Consider the following 18,903-nt stretch of genomic DNA (forward strand, 5'->3'; position numbering starts at 1 on the left):
TCTCAGCAGAAGTACAGGCTCAGTACTACAGTAAGGACTTTTTAAGAAATATGAGAAATTGATCACTGTGTGTGGCACTCGTTCTCAATGAAGAGCATTACCGATTAAATGCACTTTCGTTGATTTCCAATTAAAGTATGTCATTTTTATTTATAAAATGCTTTGTATTTAGCGAGTGATGAGTAAAGTGCTTATCATTAAGGACAGAAGAAAAATACAAAAATAAATAAATGAATAATAAGAAATAATTCAAAACGGATTTTAAGAAGTGACTTAAAAATAGACAATGGCAGCAAATTCCACAACTTAGGCGCTGTCACAGCAAAAGCTCTGTCTCTCTGAGCTTACGCTGTGTCCTGACACATCTAAGAGCAGATGATTGGCTTACCTGAGCGACCAGGAGGGTGAGTGCAAATGGTACAATGTAATGTACAATGTGCGACGTAGGTACAGAATACTTTGTACCTACATTGTTTTCTACAGACTGGAAATAATTTTTTAAAATCTCTTTATTAAAATAAGATTTTTGTGTATGTTTCATGTGTATCAGGTGATCAATCAATGCAAAAGAAAAACAGAAGTAACATATTTAAAGGCAAGATACCTGAAGACGTGTAGAGGTGACAAAATAATTGTGTAGTGGATATAGTGATGCTCTTTCTCTCTTTTTTTCATAAGCATACATTATGTGCCTGCTTTAACAACACATACAGTCAAAAAGTAATGTCATGAATGAAAGTGTCAGAAAAAAGTAGAAGCTTTCTCATTTAAGCAAAAATTGGGGATAAAATAAACATTTAAATAACTACTAAAGCTACTAAAGTTAGCTATTAACTGTCTTGTGGAGAGTTAGTAGCAAAATTGATCCCACCTTTATCATGATCAGCTCAAGCTGGAAGATGCTCTCCTGATTGCAGATTCATACAGCAACAGCCTGAACCTGTAGAGCCAAACCATGTCCTACCCGATAGAGCCGTATGGTCAAATTCACAAACTAGCCCTGCAGCAGATCACTGACATGCTGTCTGAGCCTCTGTCTGGAGTGGCGACAGCTGAGGGCTCCATCTTTTTCCTCTAAAAGTAAAAGCTCTAGTCGGAATGTTGGAACAGCTTGGGAAAGAGGGGAGACTAGAACTGGAGTGTGGGTTGCATGTCACCAGACTGCTGTCCAAACTGCCTTTCTTCGAGCGCAGTTTAAGTGGTTCATCAATCCTCTTCAGTCACCAATGCCGACCTTACCAGATTTTGCAGAGTGGCTCGAGTACAAAGTCTGTATTCAAGATCATGATGTGTATTTCCATCATCCTCAACAATGTGTCCATCAAGGGAAGGATGCCAAGCCGATACCAAGCAGAGAGCAGCAACAGCGGCTACCACCATGTTATTGGGCTATGACCCTCCTGCTAAGAAATCAGAGACATTAGAATGGTGTTGGGATGGTCAGTTTTTCTTCTCAATAGCCTCCACCACTGACCCTGGGAAACAGTTCTGGGTCAGTGGTTCCACAGAGAATTCACTGCCACTGAACTCTCCAAACACTCACATCCAGTTGATGCACTGAAGACCTATCGTGACCTGCAAGGTATTCCCCGTCAACCATTGTTGCTGAATGGCTCTGAACCCATCTCCTGACTCTAGTAGAGTCTGTACATCTGGGTCGGCAAGGAGGGCCAGCTGCACTCATGACACGACTCGGTTTGACTCTGCAGGGTCCGGCCAAAGTTCTCCTACATCAGGCCTCCACTCCTCAGTGTCTATTAATGAGCACCCTGACTCCCTGTGCTAAACTTCTCAGTAATGTGGGCAAACTCTGGCAGATGAATGGTAGTGGATGGCACTGGTACAGCACATGTGAGTCAAAGTCTTGTGTGCAAGCTTCACAAACAACAGATGTGTGCATATATGTGTATATATATTATATATATATGTGTGTGTGTGTGTGTGTGTGTGCGTGTGTGCGTGCGTGCGTGCGTGCGTGCGTGTACACAAGTCAGTAGATGAATATTATTCAAAAAACAGCTTTTATGTATAATATGTACAATGTGGAGTACCTCCTGCCTGACGGAGCAGATGATTAGCATCCAGTAAGGATGCTCTCAATGGCACAGTGGTAGAAGGTCCTGAGGATTAACAATCAAATGACCCCCTATGAGCATGCACTTTGGCGACAGTGGGAAGGAAAACTCCCTTTTAACAGGAAGAAACCTCCGGCAGAGGTTCAGGGAGGGGTGGGGCCATCTGCTGCGACCGGTTGGGGTGAGAGAAGGAAGACAAGATAAAGACATGCTGTGGAAGAGAGACAGAGGTTAATAGCAGGTACGATTCAATGCAGAGAGGTCTATTAACACATAGTGAGTGAGAAAGGTGACTGGAAAGGAAAAACTCAATGCATCATGGGAATCCCCGGCAGCCTACGTCTATTGCAGCATAACTAAGGGAGGATTCAGGGTCACCTGGTCCAGCCCTACCTATATGCTTTACCAAAAAGTAAAGTTTGAAGCCTAATCTTAAAAGTAGAGATAGTGTCTGTCTCCTGAATCCAAACTGGAAGCTGGTTCCACAGAAGAGGGGCCTGAAAACTGAAGGCTCTGCCTCCCATTCTACTTTTAAATACTCTAGGAACAACAAGTAATCCTGCAGTGCGAGAGTGAAGTGCTCTAATAGGGTGATATGGTACTAGAAGGTCATTAAGATAAGATGGGGCCTGATTATTTAAGACCTTGTATGTGAGGAGCAGGATTTTGAATTCAATTCTGGATTTAACAGGAAGCCAATGAAGAGAAGCCAAAACAGGAGAAATCTGCTCTCTCTTTCTAGTCCCTGTCAGTACTCTTGCTGCAGCATTTTGGATTAGCTGAAGGCTTTTTAGGGAGTTTTTAGGACATCCTGATAATAATGAATTGCAGTAGTCCAGCCTGGAAGTAATAAATGCATGAACTAGTTTTTCAGCGTCACTCTGAGACAGGATATTTCTAATTTTAGAGATGTTGCGCAAATGGAAGAAAGCAGTCTTACATATTTGTTTAATATGTGCATTGAAGGACATGTCCTGGTCAAAAATGACTCCAAGGTTCCTCACAGTGTTACTGGAGGCCAAGGTAATGCCATCCAGAGTAAGAATCTGTTTAGATACCATATTTCTAAGATTTTCAGGGCAATTCTAAGATTTTCAGTACAATAACCTCAGTTTGATCTGAATTAAGGAGCAGAAAGTTAGCGGCCATCCAGGTCTTTATGTCTTTAAGACATTCCTGCAGTTTAACTAATTGGTGTGTGTTATCTGGCTTCATGGACAGATAGAGCTGGGTGTCATCAGCATAGCAGTGAAAATGTATGCTATGTCTTCTGGTGATATTGCCTAAGGCAGGCATGTCCAAAGTCCGGCCCGCGGGTCAGATTTCAAGTGGCCCGCAGCTTCAGTCCAATTATGTATAATTTATGGCTCTCTTTCTAAGTCCGAATAAATAAATCATGACTTTAAAGGTGTAATTCATTTTTTCACCACATGGTGACAGCACATCTTTTTCCTGCTACTTGCACCTGTGCTGCGAGCCCGCCCTTCTCTGGTCATTTCTGCCATGGCGACTGTACAAAAAAAGAGAAAGGTTGATGGTGAGGGCCGCCGCTTTCAGGAGCGGTGGGAATTGCAGTATTTTTTTTACTGAAAATCGAGGCAATTGTGTTTGCCTGATTTGTAAAGAGACTGTTGCCTTGTTTAAGGATTTTAACATTAGGAGACACTACGAGACTAAACATGCTGCAACATATAACAAGCTAACAGGGAGTGAGCGCGCTGAAAAAGTGAAGCAACTCCAAGCTGCTCTGGCTTCGCAACAGCGATTTTTCATGCGGGCCTGTGGGACACACGAAAATATCACGAAAGCCAGCTACGAAGTGGCTATGTTAATAGCTAAACATGGTAAACCTTTCACTGAAGGTACGTTTGTCAAAGACTGTGTCATGAAAATGGTGGAGAACATTTGCCCCGAGAAGAAGCAAGAATTTCTGAATGCTTGCTTGGCACGCAACACTGTGGCACGAAGAGTTGAGGATATATCGTCAGACATTCACAGACAGCTGCGGGACAGAGGAGTGGATTTTGATTATTTCTCATTAGCCTGTGATGAAAGCACCGATGCATCTGACACCGCGCAACTGCTGATTTTTTTACGAGGAGTCGACCACAAGATGAATGTGACAGAGGAGCTGCTGGATCTCAAAAGCCTTAAGGGTCAAACCAGAGGAATGGATTTATTCATTTCTGTTTGTGAAGCTGTTGATGATATGAAGCTACCATGGAGTAAAGTTTCTGGGATCATTACTGATGCCCAGATAGCAAGGAAACATTGAAACAATGTTGAGTCAATATCAGGCGACGTCATTGAAGCAACGTTGAAGTGTGACGTTGACCCAACATCACTCTTGCACCCATTTTTAACGTTGAAACAACGTCAGGTTTTGATGTTGAATCAATGTTGAAACCTGACATTGATTCGACGTTATATTTTCTAACACTGTTGACATTGAAACACTGTTGAGATATGGTATTGATTTTCCACCTCTTTCGCACAGTTGGCACCGGTGCACCTGCCATGGCTGGTGAGCGAAGCGGATTGTCCACACTGATCTGCAATAAAGTCAGCGAAGAAGCAGGTAACGCTGTTAAACTTCACTGTATCATTCATCAGCAGGCTCTCTGTGCTAAACATCTCAAATTTGATGATGTTATGAAACCAGTAGCAAAGACGATCAACAGTATTCGCTCTAAAGCTCTGTACCACCGACAGTTTCAGCAGTTTCTGCATGACATCCAGGCTGAATATGGTGACGTAATTTATTACAATGATGTGAGGTGGCTAAGTCGGGGGTCTGCACTACAGCGATTTTTCTCTCTCAGAGAGAGAATCAGACAGTTTTTAGATGAGAAGGGACAACCAATGGAAAAACTGTCTGATCCTGTATGGCTGGCAAATCTGGCTTTTTTGGTTGACATTACAAAGCATCTGAATGCGCTGAATGTTAATCTTCAAGGAAAAGATGCAGTGGTGAGCCAACTATACGCTCACATCAAGGCCTTTGGAACCAAACTGCAACTTTTCCAAAGACACTTGTCCCTAACAGAGCCCTGTACCGCACACTTCCCAGCTTTGAAAGAGGTTATTGACAGTTTCCCAGTGGACATTAATGTCCAAATGAAGAGGTACGCAACAGCTATCGCGTCTCTTTCTGGAGAATTTAACAAACGCTTTCAGGACTTTGCAGCTATTGAAAAAGACATGCTGCTTTTCTCATCTCCCTTCTCTGTGGACCCTGATGATGCTCCTCCGCAGCTTCAGCTGGAGCTCATTGAGCTGCAGTGTGACGATGAGTGCCGCGGAAAACACCGGCAGTGTTCTCTTGTTGACTTTTATCGGCAGCTAGACAAAGACAGGTTTCCTGAAGTGCGATCTCTTGCTAAGAAAATGCTGAGCTTATTTGGTTCCACATATTTGTGTGAGCAAACATTCTCTGTCATGAACTTAAACAAGAACCGATTGAGATCAAGGATGAGTGACTCCCACTTGCTTGATATTTTACGCATCTCAACCACTGCCCTCAAACCAGACCTGATTGCTTTACTAAAATCTAGATCTCAGTATCACCCCTCTCATTAGTCCAGGGATGTCCAAATTCTGTACTGGAGAGCTGCTATGCATGTTTTAGTTCTTTCTGGTTTAGCACAGTTGAATCAAATGAAGAGCAGCCCTCCAGGAGTGACATCCCTGCATTACTCATGTGTTCCTGAACAGTAAAAAGCATAAAGAATGCTAATGCAATCCACAAAAGGAAACGTATTTTGTTAAATTCTTAAGATTTGGTTTTAACTGTTGATGTTATGCTCTTAATTCATAGTTGAGTGTGTTGTGTACATATTGTGTAAATTTACAAATGTGTTTATTTCTTGTGCAAGTGAACTTCCAGTTGTGCAATCTTCCAGTAGATGTGAAAAACTTTGGCTTCCTGAAAGGTCTTGTAAAAGTCAAGGGCAAAATTCACTTTAAAAAAAACTTTATTGATAACAGAACACTTTTCATTATTTATAATTCCTGTTTAAATGTTCATTTGGCAAAGATATTGCAAACTCATGGAAATTTAGGGTATTCTATACAGTTTGTTTAATGTTGTCTGACTCTCCAGATATAAATGAAAGGCGGAATTGTGTCTTTAGAGTTGTAAATGCTTGCCTGAGTGTCTTTTATTTAGGTACATTTCTATTTTAAAAATAAAGGTAATTGTGACTATTTATATTTTCATGTAACTTTGTTATGGAAAAAAAGTCAAAAGGAACCATTGGCCCCCAGGCATCTTCACTTTATAAAATTTGGCCCTCTTTGCAAAAAGTTTGGACACCCCTGGCCTAAGGGAAGCATGTATAGTGTAAACGGAATTGGTCCTAGCACCGAACCCTGTGGAACACCATAGTTGACCTTTGACCTTGCATTTTTGACCCATGCAAAAATTGGAGTCTATTAGATAGATATGATACAAACCACTGCAGCGCAGTACCTGTAACACCTACAGCGTGCTCTAATCGCTCTAATAGGATATTATGGTCAACAGTATCGAACGCTGCACTGAGGTCTAGCAGGACAAGCACAGAGATGAGTCCACTGTCAGAGGCCATAAGAAGATCATTTGTAACCTTCACTAAAGCTGTTTCTGTGCTGTGATGAGCTCTGAAACCTGACTGAAACTCTTCAAATAAGCCATTCCTCTGCAGATGATCAGTTAGCTGTTTGACAACTACTCTTTCAAGGATTTCTGATATGAAAGGAAGGTTGGAGATTGGCCTATAATTAGCTAAGACAGCTGGGTCTAGAGATGGCTTTTTAAGTAAAGGTTTAACTACAGCCAGCTTGAAGGCCTGTGGTACATAGCCGATTATTAGAGATAGGTTGATCATATTTATGATTGAAGCATTAATTAATGGCAGGACTTCTTTGAGCAGTTTTGTAGGAATGGGGTCTAAAAGACACGTTGATTATTTGGAGGAAGTAATTATTGAAGTTAACTCAGAAAGATCAATTGGAGAAAAAGAGTCTAAATGAATATCAGTGGTACTAAAAGTAGCTGTAGATAATATTACATCTGTGAGATGATTATTGGTAATTTTTTTCTCTAATGATTAAAATTTTATTTGTGAAGAAGTTCATGAAGTCATTACTAGTTAATGTTAAAGGGATGGTTGGCTCAACAGTACTCTGACTTTTTGTCAGCCTGGCTACAGTGCTGAAGAGAAACCTGGGGTTGTTCTTATTTTCTTCAATCAGTGATGAATAGTAAGATGTTCTAGCTTTACAGAGGGCTTTCTTATAATATACCTTACCTTATATTGTAAGGTAAAGACCCTACAATAGTATACAGAAATCCCAACAATAAGGCCATCCCCTATGACCAAGCACTTTGGCAACAGTGGAAAGAAAAACTCCCTTTCTGCTGGAGGAAGAAACCTCCGGAAGATTCTCACAACCCTCCGGCAAAACCAGGCTCAGGGAGGGGCAGCGTCTGTCCCTTTGGTTGGGGGTGAATGACAAAACACAAAAAACTATGCCAGTAAATTTTAATTTCAATTTCTTATCATTGAAAATACAATAATTTACACACAGCTTTTAATAGTGATGAATACATTCATCACTATCACTAAATTTAACTCCTAACCGCTGAACAGACCAAGATTGTATCCATACAAAGGAGCTGTTATTATCTTGCCTGTTGTTCAATGCTGGTACGAACCCTGTTCAGGCTCTATTGATCCCTTGGGAAGGTTTTAACTTTCCTTCAATAAATCTCAGAAAATCTGTTTGGTTTCGATGCTCAAATTATTTTTCCACAACACAAACCAGGCATGAACACGAAGAACTCAAAAAGAAGTTTTAAAATGCTTATCAACCACTTGATCAAAATTACAAAAATGATCAGTTTGTATGGTAAATAAGAGTAACAGGTTGGACATGTTATGCTTTAACACATCAGTTAACCATTCTGAAATATCAAGAAAAAGATGAAGATGAATGGGTCCCCTCATTAAGTCCCCAATGAGGGGACCCATTCAGAGGGATTTACATAAGAGTCACTGGTGGCACAGGCAATTCAGGGACACAACTTTATTGCAGAGACTTTAAGCATTAAAAAACTTGCAAACAGAAAAATTGGTGCAGAATATTATAAGTAAGGAAATACACCAGTAATACATTAAAGGCCAATTGTTAAACATTTTATAACTTATATTAGCAACTGAACTTGTACAAAGATGATTGGAGACATGGAATTTTGAGGAGGTTGGCCAATTTTTATACAAAATACACCTTGTCCACCTTGTGGACTCAAATGTAATTTACAACACCAACCAGTAAGAGGAATGTCTCCTTTATGCTACAGCTTCATATTGTATGGGTAATCATACGTTTTCTGTTCTCTTCACTCTTGGTTCCCTCTGGCTCAGACGAAGCTGTCTCTGCCCAAGGTTTGATCTGTCTTATTTGTTGCTCTGGTTGTTCGGCCATTCATGCCTTTGTTATACAGTGGGGGCACTAATGTCACTCTGGAGGATGGGGGCGGCATCATGTATGTACGTCTGGTACGGGCAGTGGTGTAGGAAACTGGTCTCTGTGGCCTTTGGGTGGAACTGATGCTAGAAAAACAGGAGACACAAGGTGAGGTAATCCAAGCTGTTATTGGTTGCTAGTTGTGGCCTGCTATACAGGCAGCCACGAATAGAGAAAGGTTATCACTTTACAACCTTTAGGGACTTATTTATTTTACTCACCATGATGGTACGATTTCTTTCCCAGACAAATAGGCCAGCACTGCCCCTGCACAAATAAGAAGAAGGGATCCTCCCCAGCCAACAAAAATTGCCGCTCCAAGTTCAAACCTGAAGTGAATGCAGATGTGTTTCATTGCATGCATTTTTAAAGTTAATATCTATTTTTAAAAATCAGCTACTATAATATGAATACCACTTGAAAATTACTCACTTCTGTGCCCTGAAATTTGGATCCTTAAATTCAGTTATGACTCTGTTAGCCCACCACGAGTAGGTGATCATGCCGCAGCCCCCTACCAGAAAAGAGGCTGTATTTTAAAACCTCTTTCTGGCTATTTTGAAAACTGATCAACCAACATATATGTATTGAAGGATTGTTTACCTGAAACCAGGTAGGTGATAGCACCAGAAAATGTCACCCTTGAATTGACAATCTCTGTCCCGCCTATTTTAGTACATTTCATCCCTATGAGTGTGAGGACGCCCCCGAAGAAGCCTGTAATGACAGCACAGACCGCCAGTGCTCTGCAGGCGTGCAAGAACACTGAAAGAAAACAAATACAGTTTATGTTAACATAACAGTTGTGCATTTTATTAAGATAACCTAAAGAAATTTGTATGATCTCTGCTTCAAATTGTATCTTCAACATAGAAAAACATAGCAATGAGCTAAAGGAACAGCTGAGTAGAAATTAAAAAGAGAGACTGTAAAGTTTTGAATATCTCAGCGTATCCTACCAGGCAGGGCCAGCATGGAGGGGTAGTATTTGCAGTCAGACACCCCCGTGGTGTCTGAGATGCAGTCCATCCACAGGTTGGAGTAGTAGTTGGAGGTGGTCAGCACTACGGTGCCCACCTCTGAGAAAGTCCAGTACTCTGTGGGAAGAGTTGAAGAGACCAGAATCCAGCCACATAAGCAGGACACGAAGCAGCCGATCTCCACGTACATCACCACCGTCCTGTACTTCATGGTGAATTCTGGTCTTTGACCAAAATTCGTAACAGTTGAAAAAGTAAGGTCTCACTGCAGGAAATGTGAATGGGCCTCCCCCTCTGTGTCATTGCTGATGTGTAAGTGACAGACTAGCAGTGTGGATGCTTTGAGCTCATCTTATCTTTTAGATAGTTTTGTCCAGTAAGCGCCTTTGATGTTGCCACCAGGAACAGCATTACGCCTGCCATTGGTTTTAACCTTTTCATCATGGTGTGCCTCTACTGTGTTTAGGTTCCCAGCTCAGATGTCAAATGTGTAAAAGTCATGTTTTTCATGACTAAACATTAAATGTTGTTTGTGTGAAGGGGGTTTTTTTTGGGGGGGGGGGGGGTTTCATAAGTTTTCATAAGTTTCAAGTTTCACGGTGATCCCAGATTTCAGAATTGTTAAACGTATTTGTTTTTCATTGTTTCATAACTCTTATTGTGTAATAACAGAAGACAGCATGGTTTCTGGATCATGTTCATATGGGGCTTATTTGCAATGGTAGACTTTTAACCTGTGTTTGTGGATGAAGTTGTTTCTGAGTACATAAAAGAATTCCCAAAAAGAGTCAGGCATGTTTTTGATGCAGTTTGAGGGCCCAAAGTTCACAGGCATGCTATATCGATGTTTGGCCTTGTCCTTTATGCAGAGTTCTGCAGATTCTCACAATGTTTTTAAGATATTTTGTAATGTAGATGATTCAGTCTTTTGCAACTTCAAATTGGGGAAAATAGTAAAAAAAATCCTCCAAAATTTATCGAGATAGTTTTCTGCATTTTGGTGAACCATTGCCTAACTTTATGTCTGAGTGTTTCATGTTGTGCTGTTGTAAATAAAACATGCATTTATGCGATTTGCCGTCATTGCATTCTGCATTCGGCCAGAACTGTCTTATCCAAGCTGTCTTGTCATTTCTGTAAGTAGTCTTTTGGAATAGATCTCCAAGCTTCAAGGACATTTCAACGCTCTTTGAATGTTGGCTGCCATTTGTTTCATTTACTGACAAGATCATCCTACATTGCTTCAGTAATGTTGAGATTCTTTTGCATGATGTTTCTGAATCTAAGCTTTTCCTTGCTCATAATGTTATGAGTTCCTCAAAACATCTCTCTATCTTCCTCTTTCAGTCTGATGGAGGGAGAGGATCAAGAATTTTCCTCACGCTTTAAATGTTTTTTCCCCCGCATTGATTCTGGTAGTGGTAACAAAGCACAGTAGTTTATATGGTTTACATTTAAGTAAACCAACCTTTTTGGATAGTTAACTATGTGTGGAGTTACACAGTGAATTATACAGCCAGTTAGAATGAGAATTCACGAGAGGGATTTAAAAAACCACATTACCTCAGTTTCGATGGATCTGCTTGTCTATGTAAAAACAACTCGACCACATTGTTTATGTATAAACAGTAAGCAGCCATGTCTGATACACCTGCATGAGGGAGAGTTGATGACACACGGGGAAAAACACACACAACAAACCAGTAAGTGGGTGTTCCAAGAAGCTTCTGAAATTACGTCTTTTATTCTGTCTTCCTTCTCTCACCCCAAACGGTCACAGCAGATGGCCCCGCCCCTCCCTGAGCCTGGTTCTGCTGGAGATTTCTTCTTGTTAAAAGGGAGTTTTTCCTTCCCACTGTCGCCAAACTGCTTGCTCATAGGGGGTCATCCTATGGGTCTACCTTACAATATGAAGCACCTTGAGACGACTGTTGTTGTGATTTGGTGCTGTATAAATTGAATTGAATTGAATTGAATAGCAGCTCAGGCTTTCTACATGCAAATAAATGATACTCACAGCCGACCACATGGAAAGTAGATGCTGTTTATCAGATCCTATTTATACTTCTCTGGTCTCCCCCAATGTGTCTGCACTCCAATCCAAAAAATGCAATCACTATGCCAGCCAAACCAATGGAGAAACTGCTCAGCAGAAGCTCCCTGACTCCCTGAAGGTGTGCTGAGACAAAGTCCGGAATGGTCAGGCCCCACCATATCTTAAAGACCTCATTATAACATATTATCCCAAAATAGCACACCAGGGTCAGAGTGCAGGCTTACTTTTCGTTCTTTCTCCTTTGGTCGCCTCATTTTCTTCTTTCTTAAAGGGCCATTCCAGCATATTGTGTTTACTCAGGGTACTCATAAGTGTTAGATTAAACAAAAGGCTATGACATTTAAAGCAACAGACACAGAAATATCAGAAGTTTTTTCTTTCACAGGTTTTCAGCTAAATACATGGAAACAAATTAAGTGTTTTTGCCATAGACTGCCTAATAACAAAGTGCCTAAAGATACCATTTAAAATGGGCTTTTTGCAAAGTTGTCCCTTTCACTGTTTCATTTCTTGAGTTTGCTGCCTTTTTTATGCTTGAATGTTTCTCAGGCCAGCATTAAGTGGTTCAGCAAACAGATAAACATTTGTGTGAAAGTGGTCAGACATAAGGCCTTGGACTGATGTGAGAATGAGTGAAAAAGTCAAAGAGCGAAAGGTCCAAAGAAAAACTTTGAAAGACCTTCAGAAAGCCTGGAGAAGTTTCTCAGAAACACTTTAAAAAAACCAACAAGAAAGTCGTGCTCCTTGGAAGCAAACTAAAAAGAAATGCATAACACTTTAAGCTTTTTTTCTGGAGCCCTCAGTTGATTAAAAACAAGGAAAATTTGGATTAGTAGCTAAAGTGACAAGAACAGCAACTGCAAAGAACTCCACTACATAGCCCTCAAATGAATTTACCTTTAGTATGTTGTATATATACACACACACACACACACACACACACTTATATAGTTTCTTAATAAAACCCACTCTTACGTTTTCATTTACGGAGTCATTTATTTCTAACATTACTCAAATAGGCTATTTTTTTTTTGTTTGTCTTTATAAATGTTTACCAACTGTTATGTACTCTGAGTTGTTCAACTCAGAAAATATTTATAACATGAAGCTAAAATTTTCCAGAGCTTTATTGCTATTGTACTAAAGATTAATTTGAGGGGTCAGGTGGGAGGCACTGACTGATTTTTTTTTTTTTTTTGCCTGCTTGATTATGGTGATATTATTTTTATCCATTTGACCCCTTTTAACTTTCTATTGTGACTTGTAGGAATAAACTGTGTTTATAACAAGAAATGTATTATGTTAATTGTGTCAAGGCTATGCTGCAAGGACTGGTTGCCTGAGATCTTTGCTTGGGTTTCTATATAGCAGTTACAGTGTCTGGATATTCTAACGCTAAACACTTTGTTTTCAAGATTTTCCACAAGGTGCAATGCTCAATTGACAGAGATAGAAGTATTGTATTGTACTGAATCTTTATTTTGAACATGTTAAAATAGTATAACAACAACAAAAGAGGGAAAAAGACAAACAAAGCAAAACAAAAGGAAAACAAAGCAATAATAATTATAACTTACATGTTCAAAAAGGAGAAGGAAGAAGCATAAGCTTATTTAATCCCACCACATATCCACTATTTATTAACTAACAGTCTACACTTTTTATTTTCTGTCCATCAGAAATCTCTAGCTATAGATGAAATCACATTAATTGTTCTATTTATTTCCTCTAATGTGAAGCAGCCTACCTCCAGTGGTCCATAGCAAGTGTGCAACCCACAAAAATCCAGCCTAGTATGCTAAGCAGTAGCCCCAGGATCTGACCCGGTCTCCTCCACATCCCTTTCATTTGGTAAATATATGCAATACACCAGCAATGATAAGATATTAAAAGACACAAGTCTTTTGCTTTAGCTCAAGTCTTCTTCGAGTCTTTTTGTTTACAGTCAGCTAGACCTGATTAGACTGGTGGGGTTTTATTTGCTGTCTCAAAGGTTACCTAAAGTCTTCCATCTTTTTTAGAAATTGATGTGTGGAAACAACAACCTTACAAATCTGAGAGAAAAAAAATCCAATAAAACATTTGTCAGACACTTTAATTAATACAAAACAGAAAACTGAATGCAGTTCATACCACATATTAAAATCTTGAAGCATCTGACTGCTTGGTCATCACATGCTCTGAAGTTTTTTTACACCTAATAATTCATATTTGTTCAAATATAAGAGTTTTTGACAAATGGTGCAATCTCACTCCCTAAAGTGCCTGACATGGAGGTTTGTGCCCTGCTTCTATGGCTGTTCCTGCCACTCCTCACTTCTGACAGACTTGATAGGCTAGACCTTGAAGAGAGGCCAGACTGTGACCCAGATCCTGATCTTGATCCTAAATCTGTCTTCAGCTCAAACCTTTCAGACCTTTCTGACTGGGTGGAACGCCCTGACTTGGCCATGCGTCTGGATCTTGAGGCAATGCTAGATAAATCTGAGCCCTCAGACCTTGATAATAGCTCAGAAATAGAGGACAGTTTGGTCTTGGATGTGATCTCCGACACTGTGGACAGAGATGTGGTGGACTTGTTTTGCAATGGGTCTGGCAATCCCTTGACAATCACCCTAAGGAAGGAGATGCACATTATTGTCAAAGATGACAGTTACATGTTCCACTAAGCAAAACGTAGTAAAAAAAAAAAAAAAAAATCACACAGTGCTGTAGTATTAGTTAATAGGTCAACCAAACTGTTGATGTTTTTCCCATTTTCCAAACATAACTGCTCCTCCAAATTTCCTGCCATATGCTGTTGGTTTGTTGATTGATTTTTCATTCCACCATTTTGTTCTGATCTAAAATATCTCAACAAATACTCAAATAAGAATCATTAAGTTTGTGGCAGACGTCATTAGCCAGAAGCTTAAGTCCTAAACAATCAAATGTTCCTCAAATTTTCGTGCTCCTCATCCATTAGATATCAGCTGCCTCCCCTGCAGGCCATCACAATCTCTTTTGTCAAGTCGTTTTTGCCTTCTTTCAAGTCATGCACATTTACTTTCGATTTTTCATCCTGGCTCTTCATGGCACTTCTACTACTTTTGGTCATTTAGGCTTCTGCCTCGGAGGTTTTGGCATACCTGCTCATTATTTTCAATGGCATGTCCTTTTTCTGTCTTCATTATTCTTCTGTTTTCAGTGCTCTAAACATTTAGCACAACTCTTCAGGTTTTGGGGGTACCAGCATTGGTAATCGTTAGCGGGAGTAGTCCTTCTGAGTTTCTGATGTTTCCTGTCCTCCACAGGAATGATTCAAGCATGGTTCTTATAAGGTCAAATTGGCAATACGTGGATCCCTGTATTATCTGCCATTTTAGCAGCATCTCCTTGGCCTCTATACAGTAACTCTTTCCATTAACATCTTGGAAAAGTCCTGCATTTAGAATTGGTAATAGCTCTATCTCTACTGTTTCATTTCAAAGATCTTCACTAAATAGGTAGGTAGGTGCTGCTCTATCAGCCTTACAAGCCTTTCCACCCTCAGTCGTGTAGCGCCAAACACATCAAAGTTGCCTAGGAGGCTTAATGTTGTAAGGTAAGTCCTTATAATTCGAAACGGCTTTCCTTCCACTCATCTCCAAATCGTTTGCACATCTTTTGCCTTACTTTTTTAAGTCACCAAGTCTAAATTCATGTCAAGTTGTAATATAGCTGGTGGTGGTATAAAAGTCTTACTCTTACTCCTGCTGCCAACTCTGAGCCTCATTATGTTCTGTGTGCTCTCTACTGGCCTACAGCAGCACAAGCCTTAATGCAGCGTCTTCTCTCCACTGTTCCTTGCAACTCTCAGCCTTTCGTAGCCTTTCTTCTCTCTGTGGGCCATCAGTGGCCCTGAGCCTTATTGTAGGCTCTTCTCTCCTGTGCTGCAACTTTCAGTCTTTGCAGCCTCTCTATTCTGTCAGCTATCAGAAGCCCTGTGCCAACGCTGCTCTTACCGCTTGCATTTTCAGTCTTTGCAGGTTCTCTGTTCTGTCGGCCAATTGCAGCCCAGGGCCTTAACCCAAGCTCAACCTCCCTCTGGGCTTTGATATCCCTTTTCCCTTCCAATCAAATGGCAAACGTGGCCTGCCATTGGAGGGCCGCTGCCAGGCCCAGAACTCATGCTGGTATTTCAGGTAGTCTGTTCCTCCGGCCACCAGGCTCTCTTCTAGCCCTGGTTGGGATCCTTCAAGACCTTTCTCGGTTTCTTGTTCTTCTCGGTGCTTATGCTTCCTATGCCTTGCCATGCCATGCATTACTCCTAACATGCATATGTTCCCTTTCCCACAGGCCAGAACTCTGCTGCAGTAAGATCTTTTTTTCTTTTGGGATCCTGCTCTAACCCCTTTCACAGCTGGGGTTCTGTTCCACCAAGACGGACCATTGTAGTCTAATCTTGTAATACCCCTATCTAATTTCTGTTCATCAATAAATTACGTTCATTCTTTCAAATAATCTCTCTTTATTGAAATAAGCTTATGCATAAGTTCATTAAGGACAATCTTTGGTCTCTCATCTGTCTGCTCCCAGGTTCTGCTGGCTAAATTAAAGCTTTATCACTCCAACTTTACCATGTTGTCAAGGTGTTTGTCATCACTGGTCTAGTCCAGTAACCCTCTCCCAGCTTTCTCCAGGCCAATCAGCACTCATGCTGCGTAGTTTAAATCTCACTCTCATTCTCCCTTTCTGTTCCGCCAAGACGGGCTATTGGAGACAAACTGCCAAATGTGTCTAATTTCTGTTCATTAATAAATCATGTTCATTATTTCAAATGATCTCTCCTTATTGAACTACCCTTACCAAATACCGGATTTGACAAAGAGGGGCAGGTCTGACTGTGTAACAAGTTGTTTGCCATTAAGCGTGTGGTTTCATAACACAAATGATCCTCAATTTTGACAAAGTTGGAAAAATAGACATATATTATTAAGACTTAAAATTAGTGACTGAGCCCATGAACTTGGCAGGTAATTGTTAACAGAGGTTAGCACAGAAAGCCGTTTTCCCATAGACTTCTATAGGACTTCTTTTTGCAACCACCATTTTTGCAGCCATTTAGTGGCTTTCAGATAGAAAGCATTGGCCTCATTTTTCCTACCTGGAAGCTACATTCCTCTTCTATACTGTCTATGCACTTACTTTTTCTCTCCTCCACAGAGCGGTGTACACACTGACCATAGATAGAAGGCACCACCAGTGATGTGAAAGGCTGAACCCACCCAGCCGAGAAATATTGGGGTGCCAAGGTTAAACCTGTTAGTTGCAAACCAGAGAGATGCGGAGATCACAATTTACAAATTTCAGTTTTATTCAATGTAGGGTAACATTTATTCTGTGTAACCATGGTTACTTACTGGAGTCCAGTGGGGCCAGGGTCAATATGTATTGCATAGACATACTGTGCATAGACACCATACCCAGATGTGGACAGCACTCCTGAATGTAAATCAAGTTAAAAAAAAAACAGAGTCAAAAGTTACATTGGCTGCTATGCATATTGCATATGCAACATGTGTTTGTATGCATAAGATATATAATACATTTTGGGGTCAGCTTGAAAGAAAGGCAGATGTGAAATGTAATCTAAGAGTCATAGCTGCAAAATTATAAGACATTTTGTCAGTTTTCAACCAATAACTCATTAATTGACCTTGAAGACCTTGGTCGATTTGGGCCATGTTTTAATGGATTGTTTGATGATGACCCCACTCTACATCCCTACAACGTTTCATCAGAATTCATTCAGAATTTTTCAAGTTATCATATTTACAGACAGAAGGAATCTCATGCATCCTACCAAAATCATAACTGCCTTGGCAGAGGTAAAAATTTGAATGTTCTGGCAATTATTTCATAGTTCAGTGGTAAACGCTTCAAAAATGATATTAAGTTACTGTGCTGAACGTCAACAGTAAGTTACCTTTATCCAGTCTTGACACAAATTAACCAGCAAAATCCAAGAGCAGACAATGAATAGAACTTAAGTACACAAAGAAATGAAATACAAGCCATCCCTTCTAAAAGAGTGATAAGATGGTATTCACACCCAATGATTTTCCAGTAATTAAAGTTAGACATTTACCACTGATGATGTGGCAACATCCACCGATGTAGATCTTCTTGTATTTTGATTGTACTTTTCCTCCAATGTAGGTGCACTCCATACCCAGCAGACTAAGTACAAACCCCAGCATGCCTACAGAAAGAGCCGACATCAACAGGGCTCGCACTATTTGGACATAGTCTAGAGTGACAATAAAGGACAGACAAAGGTTTATATAAACATTCTTGATTTGCAAATGAGAATAAATACAGCTTGAATACTAAATATGTTGACATACCTTCCACAGACCAGAGTACAGGGAAATCATAACAGTTGGTGACAGCAGTTGAGTCTGTAAAACAAGATCTCCACAGACTAGTCCAGTGCCAGGCTACCTTGATGACAGCCGAACCTCCCATGCCCCCAACGGAGGCAATCTTCCAGCCCTCCATTGCCATAGTGCAGGCCACGAAGATCCAACCCAGTACCGTCATCAGGAACCCCCAGATCTGAACCACTCGAATTTTCATCGTATGGATTGTTGTTGTTTCCTTTCTAGATTTCTGAACCAGAAGCTTTTGTTTATTTAAGCTTCAATCCTTTTTCACCCAACTGCAAACCACTAGTTTGGTGAGTTTCTTTTTTAATTTTTAAGATGGTAGTTGGTGATTCAAGCAGTCCTCGGTCTCCAAACTCAAACAAATGCTCTTCTCAGAGAGAAGTGAATATCATGTTTAAAAAAGGGGTGTGTGGTGTTGTTTTCCAGATATTTCTTTTTGTATGTCTGTGTGGGATAAAGCAGTAATGCAGGTCCTCACAGGCCTGAGACTGCTTACCTTAGCATGTATCTCAAATTACCGGAGACATCATATCCACTGTTTTCAGACAGCTTAAAAGAAGAAGGATCTATTTATAGCATGAGGCATAGTTTTCTTTTCTAATTCATAATTAATACTGAGATTTTTTTATATCAGGCCTTCTAAGTTCCCTCCATAATATAGCTAAAAAGCATGGAATTTAAAAACATTACAAAACCTTAAAATAATGAACAGGAATGGTTACCTAATTAAAAGAGAGATTTTAGAATATTTCTTTACTTCTTCTGCATCTTCCACAACTGCTGGGGTCAAAAGGTACAATTTAAGGAAGGGTTGACAAAACTAAGGATGTAAAGGTCTAGCTTTATATATTTTTCAACAATATGTCTTAATT

The 18,903-nt window shown here is 40.3% G+C and overlaps 2 protein-coding genes across 2 annotated transcripts; both read right to left on the reverse strand.

The window, feature by feature from the left end:
• Window positions 1-8,478: 8,478 nt before the first annotated feature.
• Window positions 8,479-9,776, reverse strand: cldn10d (claudin 10d). The gene is made up of 5 exons (XM_063467134.1): window positions 9,545-9,776; window positions 9,189-9,350; window positions 9,018-9,099; window positions 8,807-8,914; window positions 8,479-8,671 (listed from the first exon to the last, which is right to left on the reverse strand). Exons 1-5 carry the CDS (start codon window positions 9,774-9,776, stop codon window positions 8,479-8,481), a joined length of 777 nt encoding a protein of 258 aa, XP_063323204.1.
• A 4,060-nt stretch (window positions 9,777-13,836) lies between these two features.
• On the reverse strand, window positions 13,837-18,221 carry cldn10e (claudin 10e). The gene is made up of 5 exons (XM_063467789.1): window positions 17,990-18,221; window positions 17,731-17,892; window positions 17,003-17,084; window positions 16,788-16,901; window positions 13,837-14,236 (listed from the first exon to the last, which is right to left on the reverse strand). Exons 1-5 carry the CDS (start codon window positions 18,219-18,221, stop codon window positions 13,837-13,839), a joined length of 990 nt encoding a protein of 329 aa, XP_063323859.1.
• Window positions 18,222-18,903: the final 682 nt, after the last annotated feature.

Source organism: Pelmatolapia mariae, linkage group LG23, assembly GCF_036321145.2.
Source record: "Pelmatolapia mariae isolate MD_Pm_ZW linkage group LG23, Pm_UMD_F_2, whole genome shotgun sequence".
NCBI lineage: Eukaryota > Metazoa > Chordata > Actinopteri > Cichliformes > Cichlidae > Pelmatolapia > Pelmatolapia mariae.

Coding starts and splice junctions, on each gene's coding strand:
- cldn10d (XM_063467134.1), bottom strand. CDS start 9,776: ATGAAGTACAGGACGGTGGTGATGTACGTGGAGATCGGCTGCTTCGTG. Junction 9,100..9,188: donor TATCACCTACCTGGTTTCAG/GTAAACAATCCT, acceptor CTTTTCTGGTAG/GGGGCTGCGGCATGATCACC. Junction 8,672..8,806: donor AAAGAAATCGTACCATCATG/GTGAGTAAAATA, acceptor CTGTTTTTCTAG/CATCAGTTCCACCCAAAGGC.
- cldn10e (XM_063467789.1), bottom strand. CDS start 18,221: ATGAAAATTCGAGTGGTTCAGATCTGGGGGTTCCTGATGACGGTACTG. Junction 16,902..17,002: donor CCTGGCCCCACTGGACTCCA/GTAAGTAACCAT, acceptor TGCAACTAACAG/GTTTAACCTTGGCACCCCAA. Junction 14,237..16,787: donor CTCTGTGGAGGAGAGAAAAA/GTAAGTGCATAG, acceptor CTCCTTCCTTAG/GGTGATTGTCAAGGGATTGC.